This window comes from Dendrobates tinctorius, unplaced genomic scaffold (assembly GCF_039654945.1).
Source record: "Dendrobates tinctorius isolate UK_male_01 unplaced genomic scaffold, ASM3965494v1 ptg000156l, whole genome shotgun sequence".
Taxonomy (NCBI): Eukaryota; Metazoa; Chordata; class Amphibia; order Anura; family Dendrobatidae; genus Dendrobates; species Dendrobates tinctorius.
In genome coordinates, this window is record NW_027361823.1 from 17144500 (window position 1) to 17171941 (window position 27442).

General features: G+C 41.8%; 1 protein-coding gene across 2 annotated transcripts in view; it reads right to left on the reverse strand.

Annotated features, from left to right (window-relative positions):
• The window catches only part of PCDH15 (protocadherin related 15), a 2659104-nt gene that overhangs the window by 2136020 nt on the left and 495642 nt on the right, over positions 1-27442 (reverse strand). For both annotated transcript variants that reach the window (XM_073548247.1, XM_073548246.1), the window contains exons 3-4: positions 12946-12960; positions 12263-12328 (exon numbers count right to left, since the gene is read on the reverse strand). In XM_073548247.1, the coding sequence (XP_073404348.1) occupies positions 12263-12328; positions 12946-12960 (81 nt within the window). The remainder of the gene's footprint in view (positions 1-12262; positions 12329-12945; positions 12961-27442) is intronic.

Below are 27442 nucleotides of genomic sequence, written 5' to 3' on the forward strand. Positions count from 1 at the left end.
ATGCTAATGAGCAGGCGCATCCAAAGGCGCCATTTTGATGGTAAATTTTGTATCTTTTCAACAGCACAAGATAATAGGCACTAATTGACAAATGATAGCGTGCAGGTGCCGCCATTTTGATGAAGTGACATGTCTTTTTCAATTTCACACATTAGTATATTACCTATGCAAATTAGGGGACAGGTCACTGAGGTAGCAATGACCTGTCAGCAGTCAGCGTTGTGAATATATAATCAGAGCACCACATACATGAACCTCACCTTAGGACACGAGCATATCATTGACTAAAAACTAAAAATAAGGATTAAAAAAGAAGCACAAGACAGATTTCATCAGCAAAGGTAACATTTTATTCAGTATAACGGCGCCGGCCTGACGTTGTGTGTATGTTACTATGCACAGCCCTGCTGAAAGGTCTCCTTTAAGAAAAATTCTCTCTTTAAGTAGCTAACTGTAGACATGGCTAGTAGACATATATAAAACCTTGATATTTGTATAAGTGATAGATGATCTGTGAGCTGGTATTGCATCTATGACCAGTTTATAAATTATTAAGTCTGCTATAGCTCTGAGTTTTAATCCAGTTGCTCATTCCAACCCTTATTTGCAGTCCTTTTGTGGCTGCAGTATGTTTTTATAAACTGCAGCTGTTGCAATACATATTTTGTTGATTAAAAATACACAGGTTGTACCAATGATATGTCACCCGCTGCTTGAATCTATCTATCTATCTATCTATCTATCTATTTATCTATCTATTTATGTGTAAAAAAAAGCACAGAAGCACTCTTTGAATGCCAAGAGCCTGAAAGTGTACAGTAGGATAGGGAAATGTTATGATAGGACCCATAAGAGAACCGTCACCTTGCCGTGGTTGATGGGCACACATGAATTGGCCAATTTATGCACTAAGAGCTTTAACTGTTTTTGTAAGTACACCTTGCTGAGGGACAATGCGGTTGGAAGTTGATATTTCCATTGATACTATATGTCTTAGCATTCATACAGTGATGCTGTGCTTTTTTTATACGTTTATTGCAGTCACTGCAGCTTGCATCTATTTGCACTTAGGAGGTGCTGGTCAGGTGTTTTTTTTATCTATCTATCTATCTATCTATCTATCTATCTATCTATCTATCTATCTGTCTCTTAGATATATATGATCAAAAAATTACATTATTCAAAATGTAGCCATCTAGCAATATCTCAAAGGCAACAAAAAGTCTCAAAGCAACTCCAGCAATATGTCAGCAATAGGAGAACACAGGGAGTTAATGCTCATAATTAAATTGTATAAAGTGCTATAGATTACCAACTGATATACATAAAAAACATTCAAAACAGAGAAAAAGCAGTACAATAAGATGGTCCACATGAATTTACACAGAAAAATTAAAATACATATAAAAAGAGCCATATGGTCAGCACCAGCAATGTTGTATGACGTAGTTCAATCAAGCAAAATGTGCTACATACATATAATATACAAATGACAGACAACAATCTCTTTTAGCACACATTTACAACCTACATACAGAACATCATGGTCATAATGACCGTACGTGCTTCAGCTGGCAATAACAAATGGTCAACATACAGTGAGGAAAATAAGTATTTCATGCACTGTTGATTTTGCAAGTTTTCCCACCTTTTGTAAACCAAACTGTTGGAGTGATTGCTCGCTAGCGATTACAGATTACTTCCCTAAATCATGTATAGCAATTGTGAGAATACTATATAAAACATAAATGTTAATAATTCAAAGTATAAAACATCAAATGTCACCTATGAAAAAGAAGACAACACTAAATCTTAGATACAAGTCACCTTCTTTACAGTCTGAAGGTCTGTCTTCGTTATTAAAATAAGGTTCAAAGCTATGTGATCTGATCTATTCTGCAGGTGTGGAAATCAGAATCAACAATAAAGGAATTGTGTTTTGGGGTGGGTTAGACGCTATTCGACAGTTACTTAGATACTGCTAAGGCCTCTTTCACACTTCAGTTTTTTGCCATCAGTCACAATCCGCCAAAATTTGAAATTGGCGGATCCGCTTTTTCTTGTTGCGGATCCGCCAATTTCCCCATTGGGATACATTAGTGGCGGATTTTGACGGATGGTCGTCCGTTGCGTCCGATATTCGGCGGATCCGCAAAATTCTTTGCGGATTCTGTCTGAGGGGGACGGAGAATGTAACGTTTTTTTTCGCCGTCAAAATGGCGGATGACGGCGGATCCGCCGTCATCAGCCATGCGGTAGAATGGGGCCCTATGGGCGGCGGATCCGCCGGGATCCGCGATTTTGCGGAATCCGCCGGCAGGATCCGCAAAATCGCACTGCGCATGCCCAGAAAAAAAGATACTTTTCCAGACAGTCCCAAAACTATATAAGATGGGCTAATTGGGCCCAGACATGCAGTAGCAGCCAGACAGCAAGCCAGCCAGACCACCACCAAGCCTGCAAGACAGCCACCAAGCCTGCCAGACCACCCAGCCTGCCAGACACCCACCAAGCCTGCAGCCACAGCTATCAAGAGGCCTGCCAGTACCAGCTTTACCAAGTGTGAGTATACCTATGACATTTCTGTGTATGGCCTGCAAGTGTGTAGCATGTGTGTGTAGCGTGTGTGTGTAGCGTGTGTGTGTGTGTGTGTGTGTGTGTGTGGTCTGCGAGTGTTGCATGTCTGTTTTTTTTTTTTTTTTATATTTTTTTTTTCTGTTGCTTGTGTACTGCATTTTATTTTCATACAACTGTAATTATATTGTATTTTTTATGCTGTGATTGCTGCGATTGAGTGGTGTATGGTATGTGGTGTAATTGGGCCCAGACAATCCGGCACCAGCAACACTGAATACTCCAAGCAAGATATCCGACTCCAGCCTGCCTGACAGAAGATTCAACTAGAGCTATAAAACCTGTCTGCCCATCTGCAAGTCTACCACCTGCAAGACCCCTGGAGCGTGTGTGTGTATGTGTGTGGCCTGTGTGTGCATTTTTTTTTTTTTTTCTTTCCATTTTTTTTTTTTTTTTTCTGTTGCATGTGTACTGCTTTTTATTTTCATACAACTGTAATTATATTGTATTTTTTATGCTGTGATTGCTGCGATTGAGTGGTGTATGGTATGTGGTGTAATTGGGCCCAGACAATCCGGCACCAGCAACATTGAATACTCCAAGCAAGATATCAGACTCCAGCCTGCCTGACAGAAGATTCAACTAGAGCTATAAAACCTGTCTGCACAGCTGCAAGTCTACCACCTGCAAGACCCCTGGAGCGTGTGTGTGTGTGTATGTGTGTGGCCTGTGTGTGCATTTTTTTTTTTTTTCTTTCCATTTTTTTTTTTTTTTTTTCTGTTGCATGTGTACTGCTTTTTATTTTCATACAACTGTAATTATATTGTATTTTTTATGCTGTGATTGCTGCGATTGAGTGGTGTATTGTATGTGGTGTAATTGGGCCCAGACAATCCGGCACCAGCAACATTGAATACTCCAAGCAAGATATCAGACTCCAGCCTGCCTGACAGAAGATTCAACTAGAGCTATAAAACCTGTCTGCACAGCTGCAAGTCTACCACCTGCAAGACCCCTGGAGCGTGTGTGTGTGTGTGTTGCATTTTTTTTTTTTTTTTCTGTTGCATGTGTACTGCATGTTATTTTCATACAACTTTAATATTGTATTTCTTGCTGTGATTGTGTGGTGTAAAGGCTGGTTTCATATTTGCACTTTATAGCGCAGGGATAACCTGCACACGTCCACCACTAATCCCCGTCCCATCTGGTCATCACCGCCTACTAGCACACATGGACGCTTGCGATCCGCACACCCTATCTTTAGTATGGGGTGCGCAGATTGCAAGCGTTCATGTGCGCTAGTAGGTGGGGATTAGTGGCGGACGTGTGCAGGAAATAGCTGCGCTATAAAGTGCAAATGTGAAACCGGCCTAAATGGTATTGTATGTGGTGTTATTGGGCCCAGACATCTACATCAAACACCAGCCTGACTGTATCAGTCAGGCTGGTGTTTTAATGTAGATGTCTGTGCCCAATAACACCACATACAATACCATTTAGGCCGATTTCACATTTGCACTTTATAGCGCAGCGATGGCCTGCACACGTCCGCCACAAATCCCCGCCTACTAGCGCACATGAATGCTTGCGATCTGCGCACCCTATCTTTATCATAGGGTGCGTAGATGGTGCGCTGGCAGGATTTTACCATGTGCTGCGCACTTTTGAAGGTGTGCCCTTGCGCGCCAAACGCAGCATGTTGCATTTTGGCGCGCACGGCACACCTTCAAAAGTGCGCAGCACACTGTAAAATCCTGCCAGCGCACCATCTGTGCACCCTATGATAAAGATAGGGTGCGCAGATCGCAAGCATTCATGTGCAGTAGTAGGTGGGGATTTGTGGCGGACGTGTGCAGGCCATCGCTGCGCTATAAAGTGCAAATGTGAAACCGGCCTAAATGGTATTGTATGTGGTTTGTGCCCAGACATCTGGCAACAGCCACACTGAAGAAACCGAACCAGACATCAAACACCAGCCTGACTGATAGAATTTCAAACTCCGCTGCAAATCTTCCACCTGCAAGACACCTGGAGTGTGTAGCCTGGCTGTGTGTTATGCGTGTTTGCGTTTTTTTATTTTTCATGTATTGTGGTATTTAAAATAAAGAGCAGAGTAGCTCCTATTTTTTGGAAAAAAAAAAATAATAAAAAAAAAAATAAATTGTTTTGAAAAAATCTACTTTGTATCATTTTAAAAAAGGTAAAATTAAGTTACCATAAAGGTAATTGAAGTGTTCTGGTATACAAGTGTGGTTAAAAGTGAGATTGCAACATACCATGAAAAAATGGGTATACACAACTGAGTTTCAGGGAATTCAAAACCATGCAAACACAGTGGGTATACACAGAAATTAAACACCTTCAATCACTGGTTACATACTCTGTTGAGAGTTTCAGGGAATGCAAACACTGGTATACACAGCAATTACACACTACACGCCTTCAATCACTGGTTACACGGTGAGACCTTTAATCACTGGTTACACTCTCGGTGAGAGTTTCAGGGAATGCAAACTGGTATACACAGCAATTACACACCTTCAATTACTGGTTACACTCAGTTACAAAACACAAAGAAAGTAGGTTTACACAAAATATTAGACACCTTCAATCACTGGTTACACTCTGAGATAAGGGAATGTAGACATGCAAACACTTAAAATTGCGTATAATTAGTTTCAGGGAATTACACATACAAAATGTGTTTTTTTTTTTTTAAACTTTCATATCATTTTCTTTCAGTTCACACAATGAAGCGCCACCATACCGGCAGACACGGCCAGCCCAACCGTAGCAGAGATTCAGACCGCAGCAGGGATCAACGCAGCAGACATGACCGGTCAGACCGCAGCAGAAACAACCCTGACCGCAGCAGAGAGGAACAGCCACACCGCGGCGTACAGGCAACCATTAGTTTCCCTGTAAGTATAAAGACCTGAAAGCTTATTATGATCCTTTGTATAGTAGCTTAACAAGTCTCTTTATACTTGCAGATCACTTCAAGCACTACCAGCAGGGTAGCAGCAGAGAGAGCCAGCCAGGCTGCAGCAGAGAGGCCCAGCCAGACCGCAACAGAGACTGCCAGCCAGGCTGCAGCAGAGAGGCCCAGCCAGACCGCAACAGAGACTGCCAGCCAGGCCGAAGCAGATACTGCCAGCCAAACATTTTCCCTGTAAGTATAAAAGCCTGAAAGCTTATTATGATACTTTGTATAGTAGCTTAACAAGTGTGTTTATACTTGCAGATCAGTTCAGGAAGCAACACAGCTGCCCCAAGCCGTAATGTCTTCTCCTGAAAGCTCCCCCTCACATCATCAGCGAGCTGAGGTAAAAAAAATTTTGTTTATTTTTTATTTAAAATAATTTTTTTGTGGTTAAAAACACTATCCTATTATGTTTTAACAGGAAGCTGATTCAGAGGAGCTTCCAGGAGGAGACGTGCAGGGTGGAGAGACACACGGAGGGGGTGCGCAGATTGTAAGTTTAGCACATACACAGATACATAATGCTACACCCAACACAAACATTCATCACAGTGCACACCATAACTGCATCCATCCAAACATTTTTTTTTTTTTTCCCCACAGTCTTCAGAATCCGGTGCCCGCACTAGAGTGACTCCCAGGACATCCCAGGGTCGTCAAGGTGATGCCTCTGGTGGTCGGCAAACGGTAAGTAACCCTATTTTGATAATTGTTTAAATGAACATCATGTGTTTGAATATAATGTAATTTTTTGCTTTTTGTTTTGTTTTTTATCTTCACAGGTTTCACAGCGTGCTCCCCGCAGACATCAGGAGGAGGGTGTCATTATTGATAGTGATGACCTCATCCATGAGGTGGAAATCCGGGAGCCGCTGTGGAACATGGCAAACCGTCTTCATGCCGACCAACCAACCACACGACGGCTCTGGGATGAAGTCTGTTCTTCAGTTATTGACAACTGGGAGGAACTCAATGCGAGGGCCAGGGATTTTGTGCGTAAGTATTACAACTTCAGTAACTTATATTTCCAGCATGTGAAGTGTTGAATACTAAACCTTTTTTTTTTTTTTTTTTTGCTTCACAGGTGACAGGGTTATCACACGGTGGCGGTCGCTCCGGGATCGCTTCAAGAGGGACTACAACAAAGAGATTCAGACCCCGAGTGGATCGTCGGGAGGACGCCGGGGACCCCAGTACAAAAACTACCAAGCCCTGGCGTTCCTGCGATCTACAATGGCGTGCAGAAGGTAAATATTCCCCAAACAATTCCTGTAGTAGAAATGTTTAACCAATTTTTTTTTCAGCAGACTTAAATTAAATATCAATATTTTTAATATACATTTTTTTCTTCTTTTTTTTTTTTTAGCACCATCTGCAGCACTCGGGAGTCTGCATCAGAGTTGCGTCCCTCTGGAGTGATCCCTAGTGAGACCGCCCCCGGTGACCACATCGAGGTATCCGACCCCTCTGTACCTACCCTCTTGTCTGATCCCTCTATCCCCTCCACCAGCACTGGAGCAGCAGGGCAGACTTCATCACATGAAGCTGCTGGTGACGACTTGTTCCCTGTTCCCCACCCCTCAGACACTGCCGCAACATCTCGACCAACTTTTGGTTCTGGCCGGCAGCGTCTGAGGAGTCAGGAAAGGCTGACCTTGTCTGACTGTTTGAGTCTAAACTCAACTGTTCAACACGGTTTCCACACTTATGGACAACGGTTATCTTCTGGGTTGACCATGATCAATCAAAGTATCATGGAACTCAGAAGATACATGGAACAGATGAGTTTAGAATCAAACCAGACACCGAGACATACCTTTTTTCAATCTGTTGTCCGGCAAATGGAAGGTTTAAGTACTCACCAGCAGATGCGTGTGATGCAAGCCTGTCAGAATGCTCTAGTGGAAGTGCTTGCTGAAGCATCTCTTCCTCCCCCTGTCTATCCTTCCACAGTCCATCCTCCCCCTGTCTATCCTTCCACAGTCCATCCTCCCCCCGTCCATCCTTCCACCACCATCAATCACACAGCCGTCCCTCCTCCTACCACTCCCTCTCCTTTCTCTAGTTCCCCATTCCATTCTTCCCAGTACCTACCTTCCCCATTGCATTATACCCCAATGCCCTCGCCATACCCACCCCCACATACACCTTCAATGTACCCACAAACCTCGTCTGTCCATCCACTCCCGTCCCAACCACATGTGTTAAACCCCCCTTCCACTTCTGGTCCTCACCAACTCCCTCCCCAGTCCCCTACCCCCCCCCTCGATGTGGTCAACCCTGTTAACCCCCCCTCCAATACTATCTCCACCCAACATTATCATAGTTTGTAATTTTTCTGTTGTAATATACCAAAAAAAAATTAAAAAAGTAATATACCAAAAAAAATTAAAAAAGGTAATATTATACCAAAAAAAAGTTACCAAAAAGGTAATACCAAAAAAAGTTACAAAAAAAGTTAAGAAAAAAAATAAAAAAAAAAAAATACAGTTAATACAAATTGTCAGAAATAAACTTTTTTTTCAAAAAACTTTATTGTGATGTTTATTTTTTGCTTCTTTATTCAAATTACACCAGTGGTGTAAAAGGTAAACACAACACTTGTTAACACAACACACAACCCTGGGTAATATTTCACAGTACACCGGTGGTGTACAAGGTACAAAAAAAACACTTGGTAGCACAACATTTGATAACCAACACTTGTGAACATTTCAAAGTGTAAAACGCTTGGTACACAACACTTGGTAACTTTACGCTTGGTACACAACACTTGGATAACTTTACGCTTGGTACCCAACAATTGTTAACACTGCAAAGTGTAAAATTAACCAAATCACATGGTAAAACACAATGCTTGTGCAAAGCAAACACTTGGTAAAATTTCAGATAAAAAAAAAAAAAAAATTACTCACAATTGGTAAGAAGAAAATTATATCATGTGATATTGCCAGTCCACTTGTCCCTCTGGTGTAACAAAATAATCTGCAAAGGTATCCCTAATTCTTGCCACTGAACCAGTACTCCGAAAAGTTTGCTGCTCATAATCCCACAAGGTGGTTTCATACACATTGTCATCGATGGAAACTGGTTCCTTTGAAAGGACAAAATTGTGCAGGATTACACAGGCCTTTACCACCTCATCCACAGTCTCTGTTTTCATTTTCATGGCCGTTAACAGGACTCTCCATTTTGCAGTTAAAATTCCAAACGCGCACTCCACCACTCTGCGCGCTCTGGTTAACCGATAGTTATAGATTCTTTTCTGGTGTGTTAAACCACGACTACCATATGGCTTCAGTAGGTGTTTTGAAAGTTGAAAAGCATCGTCGCCAACGCACACAAAAGGCATTGGTGGGCCTGTTGTTCCAGGGAGTGGTCTTGGAGGTGGGAAGTTAAAATTGTCTCCATACAAGCGACGGCCCATGGTGGAACTCTTGAATACCTGTGAGTCGTTAGAACGACCGTATGCACCAATGTCCACGGCAATGAATTTGCAGTTTGCATCCGAAATGGCCATTAGCACAATGGAAAAGTATTTTTTATAGTTGTAAAACTGTGAACCAGATCCCATGGGTTTCACAATCCTGATATGCTTGCCATCCACGGCACCGATGCAGTTTGGAAACTGGCAGATATCTTGAAACTTCTCTGCAATCTCCAGCCACCTCTCCTGGGTTGGCTCTGGGATGTATTCCTCCTGTAGAGAATCCCATAATGCCCGGCAGGTCTGTTGTACAATTCCAGCAATAGTGGAAATCCCAATCCGGAACTGGAAATGGAGGGAGGTGAAGGATTCTCCAGTTGCCAGGAATCTTAAAAAAAGGGAAAAAAAGTAAAATTAATACAAACTACAAGCCATAACATAACAATAAAAGCCTGCAGAATCTGAAACATTTTAAAAGGTAGATAACTTACCGAAGGGTCACCATCAAACGCTCCGCCGGTGATATAGAAAACCGCATGTAGGTGTCCCTTCTCCGGATTTGTTCTCCAACACGATCCACCAATATCTCAAAGAATTCCATCCGCATGCGCACGTAGTTGAAGAACTTGTCCGGATTCTCCCTCAATTCCAGGTACAGTGTGGAAAAAACGCCACGGGTGAACCTCTGCGCATTAATGGGATGAATCCACTGGCGCCGTCTCCTCATACGCAGGATTCGCAGTCTTCTTTTCTCCCTCTCGATAGCAATAATTGCCAACCGATTCAAGTGAAGATCCAATTCCACACAGAAGCTGTCAATACTCGCAATAACTCCTTCCAGACTCGCACTAACTCCTTCCATCGCTGCCACTAGCTCTAAAACCTTTCAAAGAAATTGTATCACAACACCCTAGATATATTTCTCCCTAGTTTCCAGCATCCAATCACATTTGAGAGCATTTTCCAAGAGCGAATCATATTTGGGAGCATCCCATTTTGGAGGTGTGGAAAAACGGATCCGCAAAAAAACGGATCCAACGGATGACAAAACGGATGCAAACTGATGGAACGGATCCGTTTTGTTGAGGATCCGCAGTAAAATCGGTATGGCGGATCCTCAACAAAACGGATCCGTACCATCAGTTTGCATCCGTTTTGTTTCCATTTTTGCGGATCCGCCATTTTCAAATTTTGGCGGATTTTGACTGATGGCAAAAAACTGAAGTGTGAAAGAGGCCTTAATGGTTAACACACCTCCACGAGACAAAAAATATCTCTTTGCACATGAGTTAATAAGACAATAGATTATGAATCCCTCTCCCTTGTAAACAGAGATCATTTTCCTATTATCTTGGGTCAGGTACTGATCAGAACCATCTAAACAAGGAAAGGACGCATATATCAAACCACATCCTACAGTCAATATAAAGATCATACAAGGTGTACATCCTCTCATCTTTTCTGTATTTTTCCTCCAGGTAGGGATGAATTGTGTCCTGGTATAATCTTCCAGGGGAAAAGAAAAAGGGTATAGACTTATCGTATAGGTCCCTAAGGCGGCTGATGCTAAATCTAACCCCAAATACACCCAACCTGAGAAGGGAAGTCCACAACTAGCCCTGTGATGGAGGCCCTGCACTCTCCGTTGTTGCACGTCCCAACGCGTTTCATCCAAGGGATTCTTCAGAAGACTGACTTGTATTCAGGCATTGGGTTTCTAAAGTTCTATGTGCATAATGAAACATGGGTCCCTCCACATTCTGTCCTGTTCTGCAGAGAACTGGAGACTTGAATCTAAGAGCGTGACTTATATCTAAGATTTAGTGTCTTATTTTCCTTTTTTAAAGATGGCATTTGGTGTTTTTGTTAGGGCTGGCGGAAAGCACCAAATTATAAAATAATAGTAGATATGTTCGCAGCCCGGGGTCCACTGTGCAGAGGTGGTACACTGCTGCTAAGTAATGGTGGAAGAATTAAGCGGTGTGAAACCAGTCACACGTGGGTTATGTCACCCAATGTAAACAGGGGCGAACTCTGTTAATGCACAGAGCCGCACAACTGCTAAACATAGATGCCGGAGCCTGTTAAGCTCACAGAGCCAGGCCAAAAGAGCGCACAGTGTACGGCCACAGAACTCTACCCCAAGGTCACGGGGTTAGAGTCCTTCTAGGCCCACTAAATGCGCGGCGTCTCTGCTGCGAACGCCGCTATAGATGCTGGCTATAGAGCACGTGCATTGAGGCGTGCCAAGTCCCTGGTGAGGACTGATGCCTGACTCAACCTCTGTCCTACCTATGCCTAAGCCTGGGCGCTAGCAGGCAAGGCTGCACAACACATGCGTACCAAGGGTAGGGGTTTCTTAATGAGTCATTCACCAGAGACATTCATGCGTGCATACATCACTCACTCCACATAGTCTGTAAATACAGTCTTATCCTAGCGCATGGCCGAGCAGCCATGCAAACCTTTTATAGCCGCGAGCGTCCGGGACCTTCCTGGCTTCTCGGATGGGCCAATCCGAACAGGAGCAGGACCTGAGCACGTGACCTTCGACCTCCAATGGGAGATCACTCCATGGGCATGGTCAGTGGCCCGACATGGGGACTTAGTCCCTGGAGAATCTCGCTGCTGAGCAGCATGTATTGTCATAGCTGCGCCAGAGGTGGCAGCAGCAAGCAAACCCACGGAGCTGGTCAGGCCAGAGCGCCTGGACCGACGAGTTTGCTGAGCAACCTCCTCTGCGGCTGGAAGTAAGGCTTGGGATTCTCGCTGTGCAGTGACAGAAATCCGATGCCTAACAGTTTTATACTTTGAATTATTAAAAGTTATGTCTTATATACTATTCTCACAATTGCTATGCAAGTTTTCCCACTTGCAAAGAATGGAGGGGGTCTGTGATTTTTATCGTAGGTACACTTCAACTGTGAGAGACAGAATCTAAAAATAAAAATTAGAAAATCACATTGAATTATTTTTAAATAATTAAGTTGTATTTTATTCTGTGAAAAAAGTTTTTGATCAGCTACCAGCAAAAATTCTGGCTCTTACAAACCTGTTAGTTTTTATTTAAGAAGCCCTCCTACTTTTTATGCATATTAAAGCACCTGTTTGTATTAATTGCACCTGTTAGAACTCGTTACCTTTTAATAAATTAGTAAAACAGCACCTCATGCCACCTGAGATGCAACAGATTAGCTATTGTAAAACAGGTTCAGAGCTCTAAAAAATAAACTTTTTTCATCAAGATCTATATAAAAAGATTTTTCATATGTGCTTACCATTCCTGCTTTCTTCATCTATAGCAACTATAGTTGCTGGTGGACCAGATCTGGCTAGTTCACAATCTACAAGTAAAAGAAAGAAATTAAATTTACTCTTATTTTCCAACGTACTTAAGAAATATTATTATGGTTGGTTTTAACGAGATGATTTTAGAAGATCCGAGGCTGCACATAGCAATGTAAATCAATGACTGCACAAAATGGTTTTACAGGGTTTACTTATAATGCCAAAATATTGCCTGAATGTAGAAACACTGGCACCTAAAAATGTAAACAACAAGCAAGCATCTACCACATCACAACATACAACTGGTCACATGTAACACCAAAAGCCTATTTTCAAAAAGTTTTTGTTCCTTTATATGTAAATTGAATGTTTTCGAAAACAATTACAAAGCCTCTCTCTGAAGTCTGAGGCAACAGAGTTGTGAAGTTGAAGTCCTTCAGGACTAGAAGGATATTATGATAATTTAGGACATAAAAAAATAACATCAAGAGATGATTAAAATGGAAACATTGTAATTAAAGCTTCACAACAAAAACAAATATAATTGGAACTTAATTGTGATCAAAAGGATCTAATTGAAGCGAGTGAGCAGAATTTGAATAATGTTATAAGAAGAATGAATATGAATAACAGTCAAGCAATGTTTCAAGACTTCCAGCTTGTGACATCTTACCCTCATATTGCCAGTCTGTTGTCAAAAGCATAGTCATCAAAGGAAGCAGAGAAGAATTATGAAAGAAAAGAAATGAGAACATAGTCATTTTAGAGACGTCACATGCAAACAGTAGAATATTAGGATTGGTGGAAAACCATTGAGTGGGTTGAGAATTCTACGGACGATGCAAGTTAAATCTCATCATCAACTAAAATTCACCTAAAGAAAGCCTGCTATGTTGAACATGGTATATGATCTGTGGAAAACATTTTATAGAGAAGATGGAGCTTAGTCAATTGATATATACATTTGATATTGAATATTATAACTTGTAGTTTATTCATTGTTGGCTTAGTGCTCCTGTGGATGGTCTTAGTGATTTACAATTGCTAATCAGTCACTAAGACCACCCACTGCACCACTAACCAAAGAAAGAGTAGAAGATCAAGTACTGCAATGGATGAAGTTTGAGTATTTTCCTAAAAATTTTTTATAGCAAACTGTTAAGCTCCTCCATTTTTTTTCCATCCTGGCCATATATAGACACATTGTATATACTGTGAATAAATCTAAAGGGAGAGTGGGTAAATGCTTGGTCAATGCTCACCTGGTAGAGCTGTGACAGGCACAACTTCTATGTAGGCATGAAAAATAGCTGCTGCTGCCCTGTGGCTGGTGGATAAGTCCTCCACAAAATACTGGTTCCAGTTGGATGAAACATGTTTGGTGAGCTGTGCTGCTGGAGTAATCCAATACTTTAACAATGATGGGCTTTTTTCTATCATTTTTGTTGAAGAATTAAATTACTCCAGCAGCACATCCCACCTAACGTGTTTCATCCAACTGCATCCATTGAATATACTATGTAACAGGTTTCTTTCCATTTCATGATAGGAAATATGTGGTTAAATGCAATAATTCATGTAGTTGCTTCCAGAAAAGCTTCTGTTATTGTTTACTAATTAGTAAAAACAGTCTTTTTATAACAGATGAAAATTAATATTTTAATTTTTTTCTGAAAATAACAGATTGTATCTAACCTAATATTATTTGACTTGATTGACTGCTGCACTGATGGTAGAGAGAGTAGATAGATAGATAAATAGATAGATCGATAGATACATTTTTAAATGAATTCTGTGAGGTAGCGCTGTCATTTACTTAGGGGATTCTCGCTTGCAGCGAACAAAAACCAGTTCCGGCACAGATTTTCCATCAAATCATACAGTCCTTGCGGTTTATTCACTCCTCATAAACCACAGCAGCAACAGAAAGTTCACTTAATAGCATTACCAGCATAGCATCCATTATAATGCTTCACTCTTACTATCAATGTCCAGTACGCAGGCTCACTTAGCCTCACAATTATCTCACCCACGTCAGGGCTCATCATGCGGCTGCAGGATTCCACACACGTTCGTTCCCTCCAGGGAACTCTCAGGCACACATCGCCATTGCTCCCAGCCACTTCACATGTGCTGTCTGGGAGGAAGCTCCATCTCTACAGGACCTTCCACACTGGACCAACCAGGTCCCAGCATTCACCACATGTGACCTACCCTGGCCACATTATATGGTCTATAGCCACACCCACTGGGGTCACGTGACTATGACCTTATCACAGGCCCTTCACACCCTCACATAGTCTTTTACTACAGGCGTTTTCAGACACACCCCTGGGTGGGTTTGTAGGTAACTGGCCCGCCCAACTCCCAAGTTACCTAGAGACTTCTCCCTTATACCTTGAAATAACACCTCAGCAATACCATTGCTGATCAATACGCATAACTAATTCTCCATCTCAAAGCCACCCCCTTTGAGATACACAACCATCCTTCAGGATTCTGCCACTCATCCTCTCCCTTGGAACCTCCACACAGCGCCCCCTAGCTGACATAGTGGTTACTACACCACAATACATATATAATATTTACAGTATTAGCTTTTCAATTGGAGCAGGGATATTAAAATGTATAGCAGGATAAAATATTTTATTGCATTAAAGGCTGTAGCTAATGTATCTTTCAACTTCTAATTCAAACGTTGCAATTGATATATGACCTACTTTATTTATTAACCGAGTATCACTAATCAAAGAAACTCAAACACCTTTCATAACTTCACTCTTTTATCTAATTGAAATCAACAAGAACATATATGAAATTTAAACACCACTGATCCATAAAAACTCACCAGTGTTTCTTTTATATATACAGTAGAATTAAAAAAATAAATAAAAAGTATATCTCGAATTGAAGCATATAGTAATTCTTAGTTTGCAGTAGAGTTCAAGTCCTGTTCCTGTCTGAAAAAAGAAAGTTGCAAATCTAATTTCTCAGACCATTATTGCACAGCCTGTAAATCTCCTTAACCTGGCATGTCAAGCATGTCACTCTCCATAAGGAGAAAAGTTACCTCTTAGATCCCAGTCACAGGCCTCTCATACAGTCAAATCATATCTCATGCTTTGCACCCGAAACATGTGCCTGCAAATTGAGATTCTGGTTTGGCTTTTATCCTGTCATGTGGCAAGGTTCATTGACTTTTAGGATTGCTACAACCATTAGGTGTTGCTAGAGTTCAAAACCTCTTCTGCTCTGAAGAGACAATTTGCATAATTAGTCAGTCACTTGCTGTAACAGCAGCAACCAGATTTATCTCCTATTACTGCGGTTTAAGAATTTAAATGTCACTTCAATGATTGCGCATGCACTCCTGCCTCTGTTGATTCCCTACAATGTGACTATAGTGGGGCTGATAAGTCATGGCAGCTAGGAGCTGAAGATCCCAGGGAAGCCATCTTTGTCTTACTGTGAAGTCCAGACTGTGTAAAGGGGGTTTTACACATAGCGATATCGCTAGCAATATCGCTAAAGCATCACCGATCTGGTGACGCAGCAGCGATATCGCTAGCGATATCGCTATATGTGATACTTACATCCGACCGGCTCCCCCGCTGTCTGTCGCTGATCACGCGAGATCGCGCCGCTCCATTTCTCGTCGGGTGCTTCCTGCTGGGCTTCCTGCTGGCGCCGATGAGCGACGCGTGGACGCGGGCGGGAGGACGTCAGGATCGCCTCGTTTGATAGGAAAGTAACGACCGCTGTATCGCTGCTGCATCGCTAAATGTTAAGGGGCCTTAAGTGTTGTTTTGTATAATATTATTGTTATAATGCTCTTCCTCTTAGAAATATTTCAATGAACAAATAGGAAAAACTGTCCTTTTCAAAAGGGTGGGTCAGCACTGGAGCAGGAGCTGCTCTTACCTGATGTCTGCCCGCTATAGATGATAGAGGGATGTTCTCAGTGCCACCCCCCTCTATGATGTCCATGTCATACAAGATCCATACTTTCAAAGAAACTAACATCTTAGAGAAATGAAAACTTTTGAAAAAGGCAATCCATTGTACTTTTTACTGAAAATGACTTATTGCTGTAGCATCACTCATCAATTCATTAGAAATAGTGAGATTAAAAAAAGACCTCTTCAACTCTTAGCTAATGTACTCTGAAAAGGATTATTTTCTTCTTACTCATGTAATTCATCTAAATATTATTGATGTTTTACTCTTCTGAGAACAAGGAAGGACACCATCCTGAAGGAGAGAGGACAGGCATCTGATTCCCAAGGACACTGCGATGATGACATTACAGCTAAACATCAGTTGCAATGTGTCTGTTAGATTTATTTTCATTTGAATAGTTACAATAGCATTTTATAAAGCAAATTACATAAAATTTGAGCCTAATTTTAGTTCAAATGTAGGCAGTACAGTAAATCAACAACATCCCTTATATTATAAATAACTGTGGAGCACATTTATAGCTGGTTAGGGTTATGATTAGTGTTGAGCATTCCGATACCGCAAGTATCGGGTATCGGCCGATACTTGCTGTATCGGAATTCCGATACCGACTTCCGATATTTTTTCAATATCGGAATTCGGCATCGGAATCGGAAGTTCAGTTGATTGACGGCCTGACGTCATCATGATGCGCGGTGTGTGCGCATCATGATGCGCCGTCATTTCGGGCCTTCCGGGGGTCTCTGCCGGCCTGCCGGGGGGCTGTGCCGGCCTGCCGGGGGGCTGTGTGGACTGCCCGGGGTCTGTACCGGCCTGCCGGTGGTCTGTGCACCCTGTGGGGGTCTGTACCGGCCTGCCGGGGGGCTGTGCCGGCCTGCCGGGGGGCTGTGCTGATGTCCGGGGGTCTGTGCAAGCATCGTCCAATGGGACTACAAGTTCCATCGGGCGATGCCTGCTACCATGACAGTGATTGACACATTAGCCAATGATGGGACAGTAGTAGTCCCATCATCCGGCTAATGTGTTAAATGTTAAAAAAAAAAAAAAAAAAATACTACATACATACTACATGCATGCTACATACATACTACATGCTACATACATACTACATATATACTACATACATACTACATACATGCTACATACATACTACATGCATGCTACATACATACTACATGCTACATACATACTACATGCATGCTACATACATACTACATATATACTACATACAAACTACATACATGCTACATACATACTGCATGCTACATACATACTACATGCATGCTACATACATACTACATATATACTACATGCATGCTACATACATACTACATGCTACATACATACTACATATATACTACATACATACTACATACATGCTACATACATACTGCATGCTACATACATACTACATACATACTACATACATACTACATGCATGCTACATACATACTACATGCATGCTACATACATACTACATGCATGCTACATGCATGCTACATACATACTACATGCTACATACATACCACATACATACTACATACATACTACATACTACATATATACTACATGCATGCTACATACATACTACATGCTACATACATACCACATACATACTACATACATACTACATACATACTACATGCTACATACATACTACATATATACTACATGCATGCTACATACATACTACATGCTACATACATACCACATACATACTACATACATACTACATACATACTACATGCTACATACATACTACATATATACTACATGCATGCTACATACATACTACATGCTACATACATACCACATACATACTACATACATGCTACATATATACTACATGCATGCTACATACATACTACATATATACTACATGCATGCTACATACATACTACATGCTACATGCATGCTACATACATACTACATACATACTACATGCTACATACATACCACATATATACTACATACATTCAATACATTCATACAATACATACATAGACATACAGTGCATATAACATAGAGTAACATACTTACCAATACTTGTCACATTGTTCCCCGAAGCCATTGTCTTTTCCGGAATAAATATTAACATAACAAACCACAAAAATACTCACCCACGATCCGAAGCAGTCCACGAGTGTGTCCCACGACGATCTTGGGTAGAGAACTGCAGCATCAGATGATGCTGCCGTTCTCTACGGGCTGCAGGAATCCAATGACGGAAGGTAGGTATCCTTCCGCACTGTATTCCTCCGCCACTTAAAAAAAAAAAAGTCCCTAGTCTCACCTCACTTTATGCCATTGCTGCGTGGGAATTTCCCACACAGCAATGGCATAAAGTGAGACTAGGGACTTTTTTTTTTTTTAAGTGGCGGAGGAATACAGTGCGGAAGGATACCTACCTTCCGTCATTGGATTCCTGCAGCCCGTAGAGAACGGCAGCAACAGCTGATGCTGCAGTTCTCTACCCAAGATCGTCGTGGGACACACTCGTGGACTGCTTCGGATCGTGGGTGAGTATTTTTGTGGTTTGTTATGTTAATATTTATTCCGGAAAAGACAATGGCTTCGGGGAACAATGTGACAAGTATTGGTAAGTATGTTACTCTATGTTATATGTACTGTATGTCTATGTATGTATTGTATGAATGTATTGTATGTATGTAGTATATATGTGGTATGTATGTAGCATGTAGTATGTATGTAGTATGTATGTAGCATGCATGTAGCATGCAGTATGTATGTAGCATGCATGTAGTATATATGTAGTATGTATGTGGTATGTATGTAGCATGTAGTATGTATGTAGCATGCATGTAGTATGTATGTAGCATGCATGTAGTATATATGTAGTATGTATGTAGCATGTAGTATGTAGCATGCATGTAGTATATATGTAGTATGTATGTAGCATGTAGTATGTATGTAGCATGCATGTAGTATATATGTAGTATGTATGTAGCATGTAGTATGTATGTAGCATGCATGTAGTATAAATAAATCTTTATTTTTATATAGCGCTAACATATTCCGCAGCGCTTTACAATTTGCACACATTTTTCAGTATGTATGTAGCATGCATGTAGTATGTATATGGTATGTATGTAGCATGTAGTATGTATGTAGCATGCATGTAGTATATATGTGTTATGTATGTGGTATGTATGTAGCATGCATGTAGCATGCATGTAGTATGTATGTAGTATGTATGTAGTATATATGTAGTATGTATGTAGCATGTAGTATGTATGTAGTATGTATGTAGCATGCATGTAGCATGCAGTATGTATGTAGCATGCATGTAGTATATATGTAGTATGTATGTAGCATGTAGTATGTAGCATGCATGTAGTATATATGTAGTATGTAGCATGTAGTATGTATGTAGCATGCATGTAGTATATATGTGTTATGTATGTAGCATGTAGCATGCATGTAGCATGCATGTAGTATGTATGTAGTATATATGTGGTATGTATGTAGCATGCAGTATGTATGTAGCATGCATGTAGTATATATGTAGTATGTATGTTGCATGTAGTATTTATGTAGTATGAATGTAGCATGTATGTAGTATGTAGTATGAATGTAGCATGTATGTAGTATTCATGTTGTATGTATGTAGCATGTAATTTTTTTTTTTTTTTTACATTTAACACATTAGCCGGATGATGGGACTACTACTGTCCCATCATTGGCTAATGTGTCAATCACTGTCATGGTAGCAGGCATCGCCCGATGGGACTTGTAGTCCCATCGGACGATGCCTGCACAGACCCCCGGAGCCTGCACTGACCACCGGCAGGCCGGCACAGCCCCCCGGCAGGCCGGCACAGCCCCCCGGCAGGCCGGCACAGCCCCCCGGAGCCTGCACAGCCCCCCGGCAGGCCGGCACAGCCCCCCGGCAGGCCGGCACAGCCCCCCGGAGCCTGCACAGACCACCGGCAGGCCGGCACAGACCACCGGAGCCTGCACAGACCCCCTGGCAGGCCGGCACAGCCCCCCGAAAGGCCCGTACAGACCCCAGAGAGGCTGTACAAGGGCAGGAAAGGGTTTTTCTTATTCCGATACCGGAAGTCCCATAGACTTGAATGGGACTTCCGGTATCGGAATCGGCGATACCGATACTTTTTTTAAAGATCGGCCGATACCATCCGATACGATACTTTGAAGTATCGGACGGTATCGCTCAACTCTAGTTATGATTAGATAAAAAAAGACAAAACAAAAATTATAATCCGTGCATGAAAATTACTATATCTCTGAGATTTTTCCCATAAAGTAGCTATTAAATACCAAAGAATATCAATAAATGGTGGAACATTTCAAACAACATAACATTGAACTGTCAACTTTGCTTGCAACTTAGGTTATGTGCACATACTGACACAACACACTTTGTAAAATTTTTGTAACATTGTTATGTGTGTTTTAATGCATTTTATGTAGTTTTTTCCACATTCATTTGAATGAGTGAAAATGTTACAAAAATGGTGAAAGATTTGAAAAAATACTTTTAGTGTTCAAATCTTCAAAGGAAAAAAATAAGCAGTGTGAGAAATCAGAAATCTCTTTCACTTAGCTGGTACTAAGCATCTTCTGATTCCTGTCACTCACGCTGTAATCTCCACCTCTGATGAAGCACAACACTGTTCTGTGGTGGGATGTCATTATGCAATTACCGTGAGCATGCACAGAATGCTCCTGGGCTTCACCAGAGAGTCTGAAGTCCTGACTCAGTTTGAGAGGTCTGGGAATTTCAGCATAAGCAGCGTGGATCAGAAGAAGCAACAACATCGGGATAGGTAATGAAGAGGTGAACATTAAGGTGAGTTTTTTTTAAATTTTAGACATCTTACATTTTGTATGCTCTGGGGTCTTGAAAGACTCTAGGACTCAATAAGAGACATTAAGTTAATGGAGAATAACTTCTCCAGGAATCAAATTTTCCAGGAAAGCAAGTAACAGACAAACAAGTGAATTTGAATTTTTCCTGATGCACTCATCTTTACTTGTAGCTCCTGATCTCAACATCATCGATCTATGTATCTTAGCTATCTGGGGCTACATAAAGAAACAGAAGAGTTTACACTAAGCTACATCCACAGAACATCTTTGGTTAGTTCTCTACCAATATAAGAACCTAGAATATAAGACATATTTTCAGTTGGTTCATACTTATTTGTTAATTATATAATTGCACATGTGTAAATTCATAGTTTTGATGCCTCCAGAGTGAATCTACAATTTTCATAGTCATGAAAATAAAGAAAACTCTTTGCACGCGAAGGTGTGTCCAAAGTTTTGGTCTGTACTCTATATATAGACAGTGCCTTGCGAAAGTATTTTTTCCACCTTTTCCCACATATCATGCTTCAAACATAAAGATACCAAATGTAATTTTTTGGTGAAGAATCAACAACAAGTGGAACACAATTGTGAAGTTGAATGAAATTTATTGGTTATTTTAAATTTTTGTGAAAAGTTAAAAACTGAAAAGTGGGGTGTGCAATATTATTCAGCCCCTTTAACTTAATACTTTGTTGCGCCACCTTTTGCTGCAATTACAGCTGCAAGTCGCTTGGGGTATGTCTCTATCAGTTTTGTACATCGAGAGACTGAAATTCTTGCCCATTCTTCCTTGGCAAACAGCTCGATTTCAGTGAGGTTTGATGGAGATCATTTGTGAACAGCAGTTTTCAGCTCTTTCTACAGACTCTCGATTGTATTCACTTCTGGACTTTGACTTGGCCATTCTAAAACCTGTATACGTTTATTTGTGAACTATTCCATTGTAGGTTTTGCTTTATGTTTAGGATTATTGTCTTGTTGGAAGACAAATCTCCGTCCCAGTCTCAGGTCTTTTGCAGGCTCCAACAGGTTTTCTTCAAGAATGGTCCTGTATTTGGCTCCATCCATCTTCCCATCAATTTTAAGAATCTTCCCTGCTGAAGAAAAGCAGGCCCAAACCATGATGCTGCCACCATCATGTTTGACAATGGGGATGGTGTGTTCAGGGTGATGAGCTGTGTTGCCTTTACGCCAAACATATCATTTGACATTGTTGCCAAAAATTTCGATTTTGGTTTTATCTGACCAGAGCACCTTCTTCCACACATTTGGTGTGTCTCCCAGGTGGCTTCTTGTAAACTAAACAACAATTTTATGGATATCTTTGAGAAATGGCTTTCTTCTTACCACTCTTCCATAAAGGCCAGATTTGTGCAGTGTACGACTGATTGTTGTCGTATGGACAGACTGTCCCACCTCAGCTGTAAATCTCTACAGTTCATGCAGAGTGATCAAGGGCCTCTTGGCTACATCTCTGATCAGTCTTCTTCTTGTCTGAGATGAAAGTTTAAAGGGACGGCCGGGTCTTGGTAGATTTGCAGTGATATGATACTCCTTCCATTTTAATATGATCACTTGCACAGTGCTCCTTGGGATGTTTAAAGTTTTGGAAATCATTTTGTATCCAAATCTGGCTTTAAACTTCTCCACAACAGTATCACAGACCTGCCTGTTGTGTTCCATGGTCTTCGTGATGCTCTCTGTGCTTCAGACAGAACCCTGAGACTATCACAGAACAGGTGCGTTTATACGGAGACTTGATTACACACAGGTGGATTGTATTTATCATCATTAGTCTTAGGACAACATTGGATCATTCAGAGATCCACAATGAACTTCTAGAGTGAGTTTGCTGCACTGAAAGAAAAGGGACCGAATAATATTGCACGCCCCACGTTTCAGTTTTTGACTTTCCACAAAAATTCAAAATAACCAATACATTTCATTCAACTTCACAATTGTGTTCAACTTGTTGTTGATTCTTCATGAAAAATTTACATTTGGTATTTTTATGTTTGAAGCATGATATGTGGGAAAAAGTTGAAAAGTTCCAGGGGGTCGAATACTTTCGCAAGGCACTGTATGTAGATATGTATATATACATATATATATATATATATATATATATATATACACAGGGTACAGAAAGTATTCAGAACCCATTAAATTTTCACTCTTTCTTTCATTGCAGCCATTTGGTAAATTTAAAAAAGTTCACTTTTTCTCATTAATGTACAGTCTGCACCCCATCTAGAAAGAAAAAAAAACAGAAATGAAGAAATTTTTGCAAATGTAATGTATTAACAAAGAAAAGCTGAATTATCATATGGTCATTATTAATAACCTTGTGGATGGGATTGAGGGTAAAGTGTCAGTCTTTGCTGATGACACCAAACTATGTAGGATATTAAAAACTGACCTTGACAGTACAATATTGCAAAACAAACTGGAAAAGATGTCTGAATGGTTAAACACTTGGCAAATGAGATTTAATGTAGAGTAATGCACCTAGGACAGAGAAATCCTATTGATGCATTTGCATTAAATGAGAATACACTCGGGACTACAGAACAAGAGAAGGATTTGGGTATTCTGGTTACAAGTAAGCTGAACAGTAGCACTCAATGTCAAGCATCAGCAGCAAAAGCAAACAAGATTTTAGGGTGTATAAAAAGAGAGAGAAAATCCCTGGATTCCAATGTATTGTTACCCCTTTACAAATGACTTGTGAGGCCACATATAGAATATGTGATCCACATTTAAAAAAGTATATTCAGAAATTAGAGTCAGTTCAAAGGCAGGTAAACTAGAATATTACAAGGGATGGAAGGCCTCTCATATGATGAAACGTTAGAATAGTTGGGCTTGCTTAGCTTAGAAAAAAGATGACTCAGAGATAGAGTTGAGCGAAACGGGTCGAAAAAATTCAAAAGTTGACGACTTTTGGCAAAGTCGGGTTTCATGAAACGAAACCCGACCCTAGGATGAGGTCGGCCACGAGGTTGGCGACTTACGCGCCAAAGTCGCGTTTCAAAAGTTTGTTTTGCGCTCTTTTTCAGCCAATCAGGATCCACGGACACTGTGGGCAACGTGATGACATAGGCACGGGTCACCACCATCTTTCAGAAGGGCATGCAAGTGATTGGCTTGCTTTGGTGGGCGTCACAGGGGGTATAAAAGGGCGTGCACGCCGACCGCCATCTTACTTCTGCCGATCTTAGTATAGGGAGAGGTTGCTGCTGATTCTGTAGGGAGAGCGTTAGGCAGGGAAGAAGACAAAAAAACTGCTTCTGCTGCTAGCGATTTGGCCTGCACAACACACCAGTCACTGTGTGTGCAGTGCAAGGGGAGGCTATATAGTGGTGTATCAGTGGTGTTGGTTGTTGGGCTGCCTTCTAAGGCTTCCTGACATTCCTGCATTGCTGTTTACCCACTGCTCCGCAAACTGCTTTTTTAAAAGCAATCCCAATTTTTTTTTTTGTCCTGCTGAGAAGAAAAAAAAACTGCTTCTGCTGCTAGCAATTTGGCCTGCACAACACACCAGTCACTGTGTGTGCAGTGCAAGGGGAGGCTATATAGTGGTGTATCAGTGGTGTTGGTTGTTGGGCTGCCTTCTAAGGCTTCCTGACATTCCTGCATTGCTGTTTACCCACTGCTCCGCAAACTGCTTTTTTAAAAGCAATCCAATCTCCCTTATCCTCTAGTCACTTTTGTCACAGCTGTGCCATCGAGCCTGTCACATAGCGCTCAGATATCAGTGGGCCTCACACAATCCAAAAGTGTCGACTGTCCACAAGTGTGTGCAGAAATTCAAAATCTCCCTTATCCTCTAGTCACTTTTGTCACAGCTGTGCCATCGAGCCTGTCACATAGCGCTCAGATATTCATTGGGCCTCACACAATCCAAAAGTGTCCAGTGTCCAAAAGTGTGTGCAGAGATTCAAAATCTCCCTTATCCTCTAGGCACTTTTGTCACAGCTGTGCCATCGAGCCTGTCACATAGCGCTCAGATATCAGTGGGCCTCACACAATCCAAAAGTGTCCACTGTCCACAAGTGTGTGCAGAAATTCAAAATCTCCCTTATCCTCTAGTCACTTTTGTCACAGCTGTGCCATCGAGCCTGTCACATAGCGCTCAGATATTCATTGGGCCTCACACAATCCAAAAGTGTCCAGTGTCCAAAAGTGTGTGCAGAGATTCAAAATCTCCCTTATCCTCTAGTCACTTTTGTCACAGCTGTGCCATCGAGCCTGTCACATAGCGCTCAGATATCAGTGGGCCTCACACAATCCAAAAGTGTCCAGTGTCCAAAAGTGTGTGCAGAGATTCAAAATCTCCCTTATCCTCTAGTCACTTTTGTCACAGCTGTGCCATCGAGCCTGTCACATAGCGCTCAGATATTCATTGGGCCTCACACAATCCAAAAGTGTCCAGTGTCCAAAAGTGTGTGCAGAGATTCAAAATCTCCCTTATCCTCTAGTCACTTTTGTCACAGCTGTGCCATCGAGCCTGTCACATAGCGCTCAGATATTCATTGGGCCTCACGCAATCCAAAAGTGTCCAGTGTCCAAAAGTGTGTGCAGAGATTCAAAATCTCCCTTATCCTCTAGTCACTTTGGTCACAGCTGTGCCATCGAGCCTGTCACATAGCGCTCAGATATTCATTGGGCCTCACACAATCCAAAAGTGTCCAGTGTCCAAAAGTGTGTGCAGAGATTCAAAATCTCCCTTATCCTCTAGTCACTTTTGTCACAGCTGTGCCATCGAGCCTGTCACATAGCGCTCAGATATCAGTGGGCCTCACACAATCCAAAAGTGTCCAGTGTCCAAAAGTGTGTGCAGAGATTCAAAATCTCCCTTATCCTCTAGTCACTTTTGTCACAGATGTGCCATCGAGCCTGTCACATAGCGCTCAGATATTCATTGGGCCTCACACAATCCAAAAGTGTCCAGTGTCCAAAAGTGTGTGCAGAGATTCAAAATCTCCCTTATCCTCTAGTCACTTTTGTCACAGCTGTGCCATCGAGCCTGTCACATAGCGCTCAGATATCAGTGGGCCTCACACAATCCAAAAGTGTCCAGTGTCCAAAAGTGTGTGCAGAAATTCAAAATCTCCCCTGTCCTATAGACACCTTTTTACCTTGTTTTACATTACTATATAGTTTGTTGGATTTTGTCTACATTTCTACCAAAAATGAGGAAGGCTGGTGGAAGAGGCCGTGGAATTGGGCGGGGGTTGGCAGCTGGTAATGATGGTGTTGGTGGTGGATCTGATGGTAGTGGCAAGAGCAAAATAGGACCGAATGCAGGAGGTGCTGACCCTGCGTCATCGTCTGGCTACATAAGGCCTCGAACGCTTAGTTTTCTAGGAGTTGGCAAACCGCTTTTAAAGCCAGAGCATCAGGAAAAAGTTTTGTCTTACATTGCTGACTCAGCCTCCAGCTCTATCGCCTCCTCTTCTTCAGTTGTAAAAAGTAAAAGCACTGAGTCGTCATTGGAGGCTCATGTTCATGAACCACACCTTTCCTTGTGTCCTTCACCCCAACCAAGATTGAAGGATGACGCAGGCCATACTACTGATTACTCCATGGAGCTGTTTTCACATACCATGCCTGGATTATCAAGTGAAATGGTGAATTACCCAGGCCAAGATGAATCTGACATGGAGTGCACTGATGCACAGCTGCTGATCGATGATTCTGCTGGTACATTCACTCAGAGCACTACATTGTCCTCGCAGTGTACAGAGCCAGATTCTGACTCTGATGAGACTCAGGTGCCCCTTCCCGCACACTATACCACCATACACGGTGACACAGAGGAAGGTGCACATGACATAGAAGAGGAGGTGATGGATGACCCAGTTGTTGACCCAGATTGGCATCCATTGGGGGAAGAGGGTGCTGCTTCCAATAGCTCAGATGAGGAGCATCCACAGCAGACATCGACATTGCAACAGCTGTTATCTGGCAGGCCCGGAGCACTCCAAAGACAGGTTCCAAACATCAAAAGAGTTGCTGGACAGCTTGTCCAGAGGGTCAAAAGATCACAGCGTGCTAGGCCGCAAAATGTCTGCCAAAGTAGGAAGAGTGCAGTGTGGCACTTTTTTGAACAAAATCCTCATGATCAGGCCAAGGTTATCTGTAACAAGTGCGCAAAGACCTTTAGCCGAGGTAAAAATCTGAAAAATTTGAATACCAGTTGCATGCTTAGACATTTAACCAGCATGCACTTGCAAGCGTGGACACAACACCAAACCTCAAGTGCCACATGTGCAACTGATCACAACGAAGGTAGTCAGCAATGCTACATTGTTTCCCCCACTGTAAGCCCACCGGTTAGCACAGCAGCA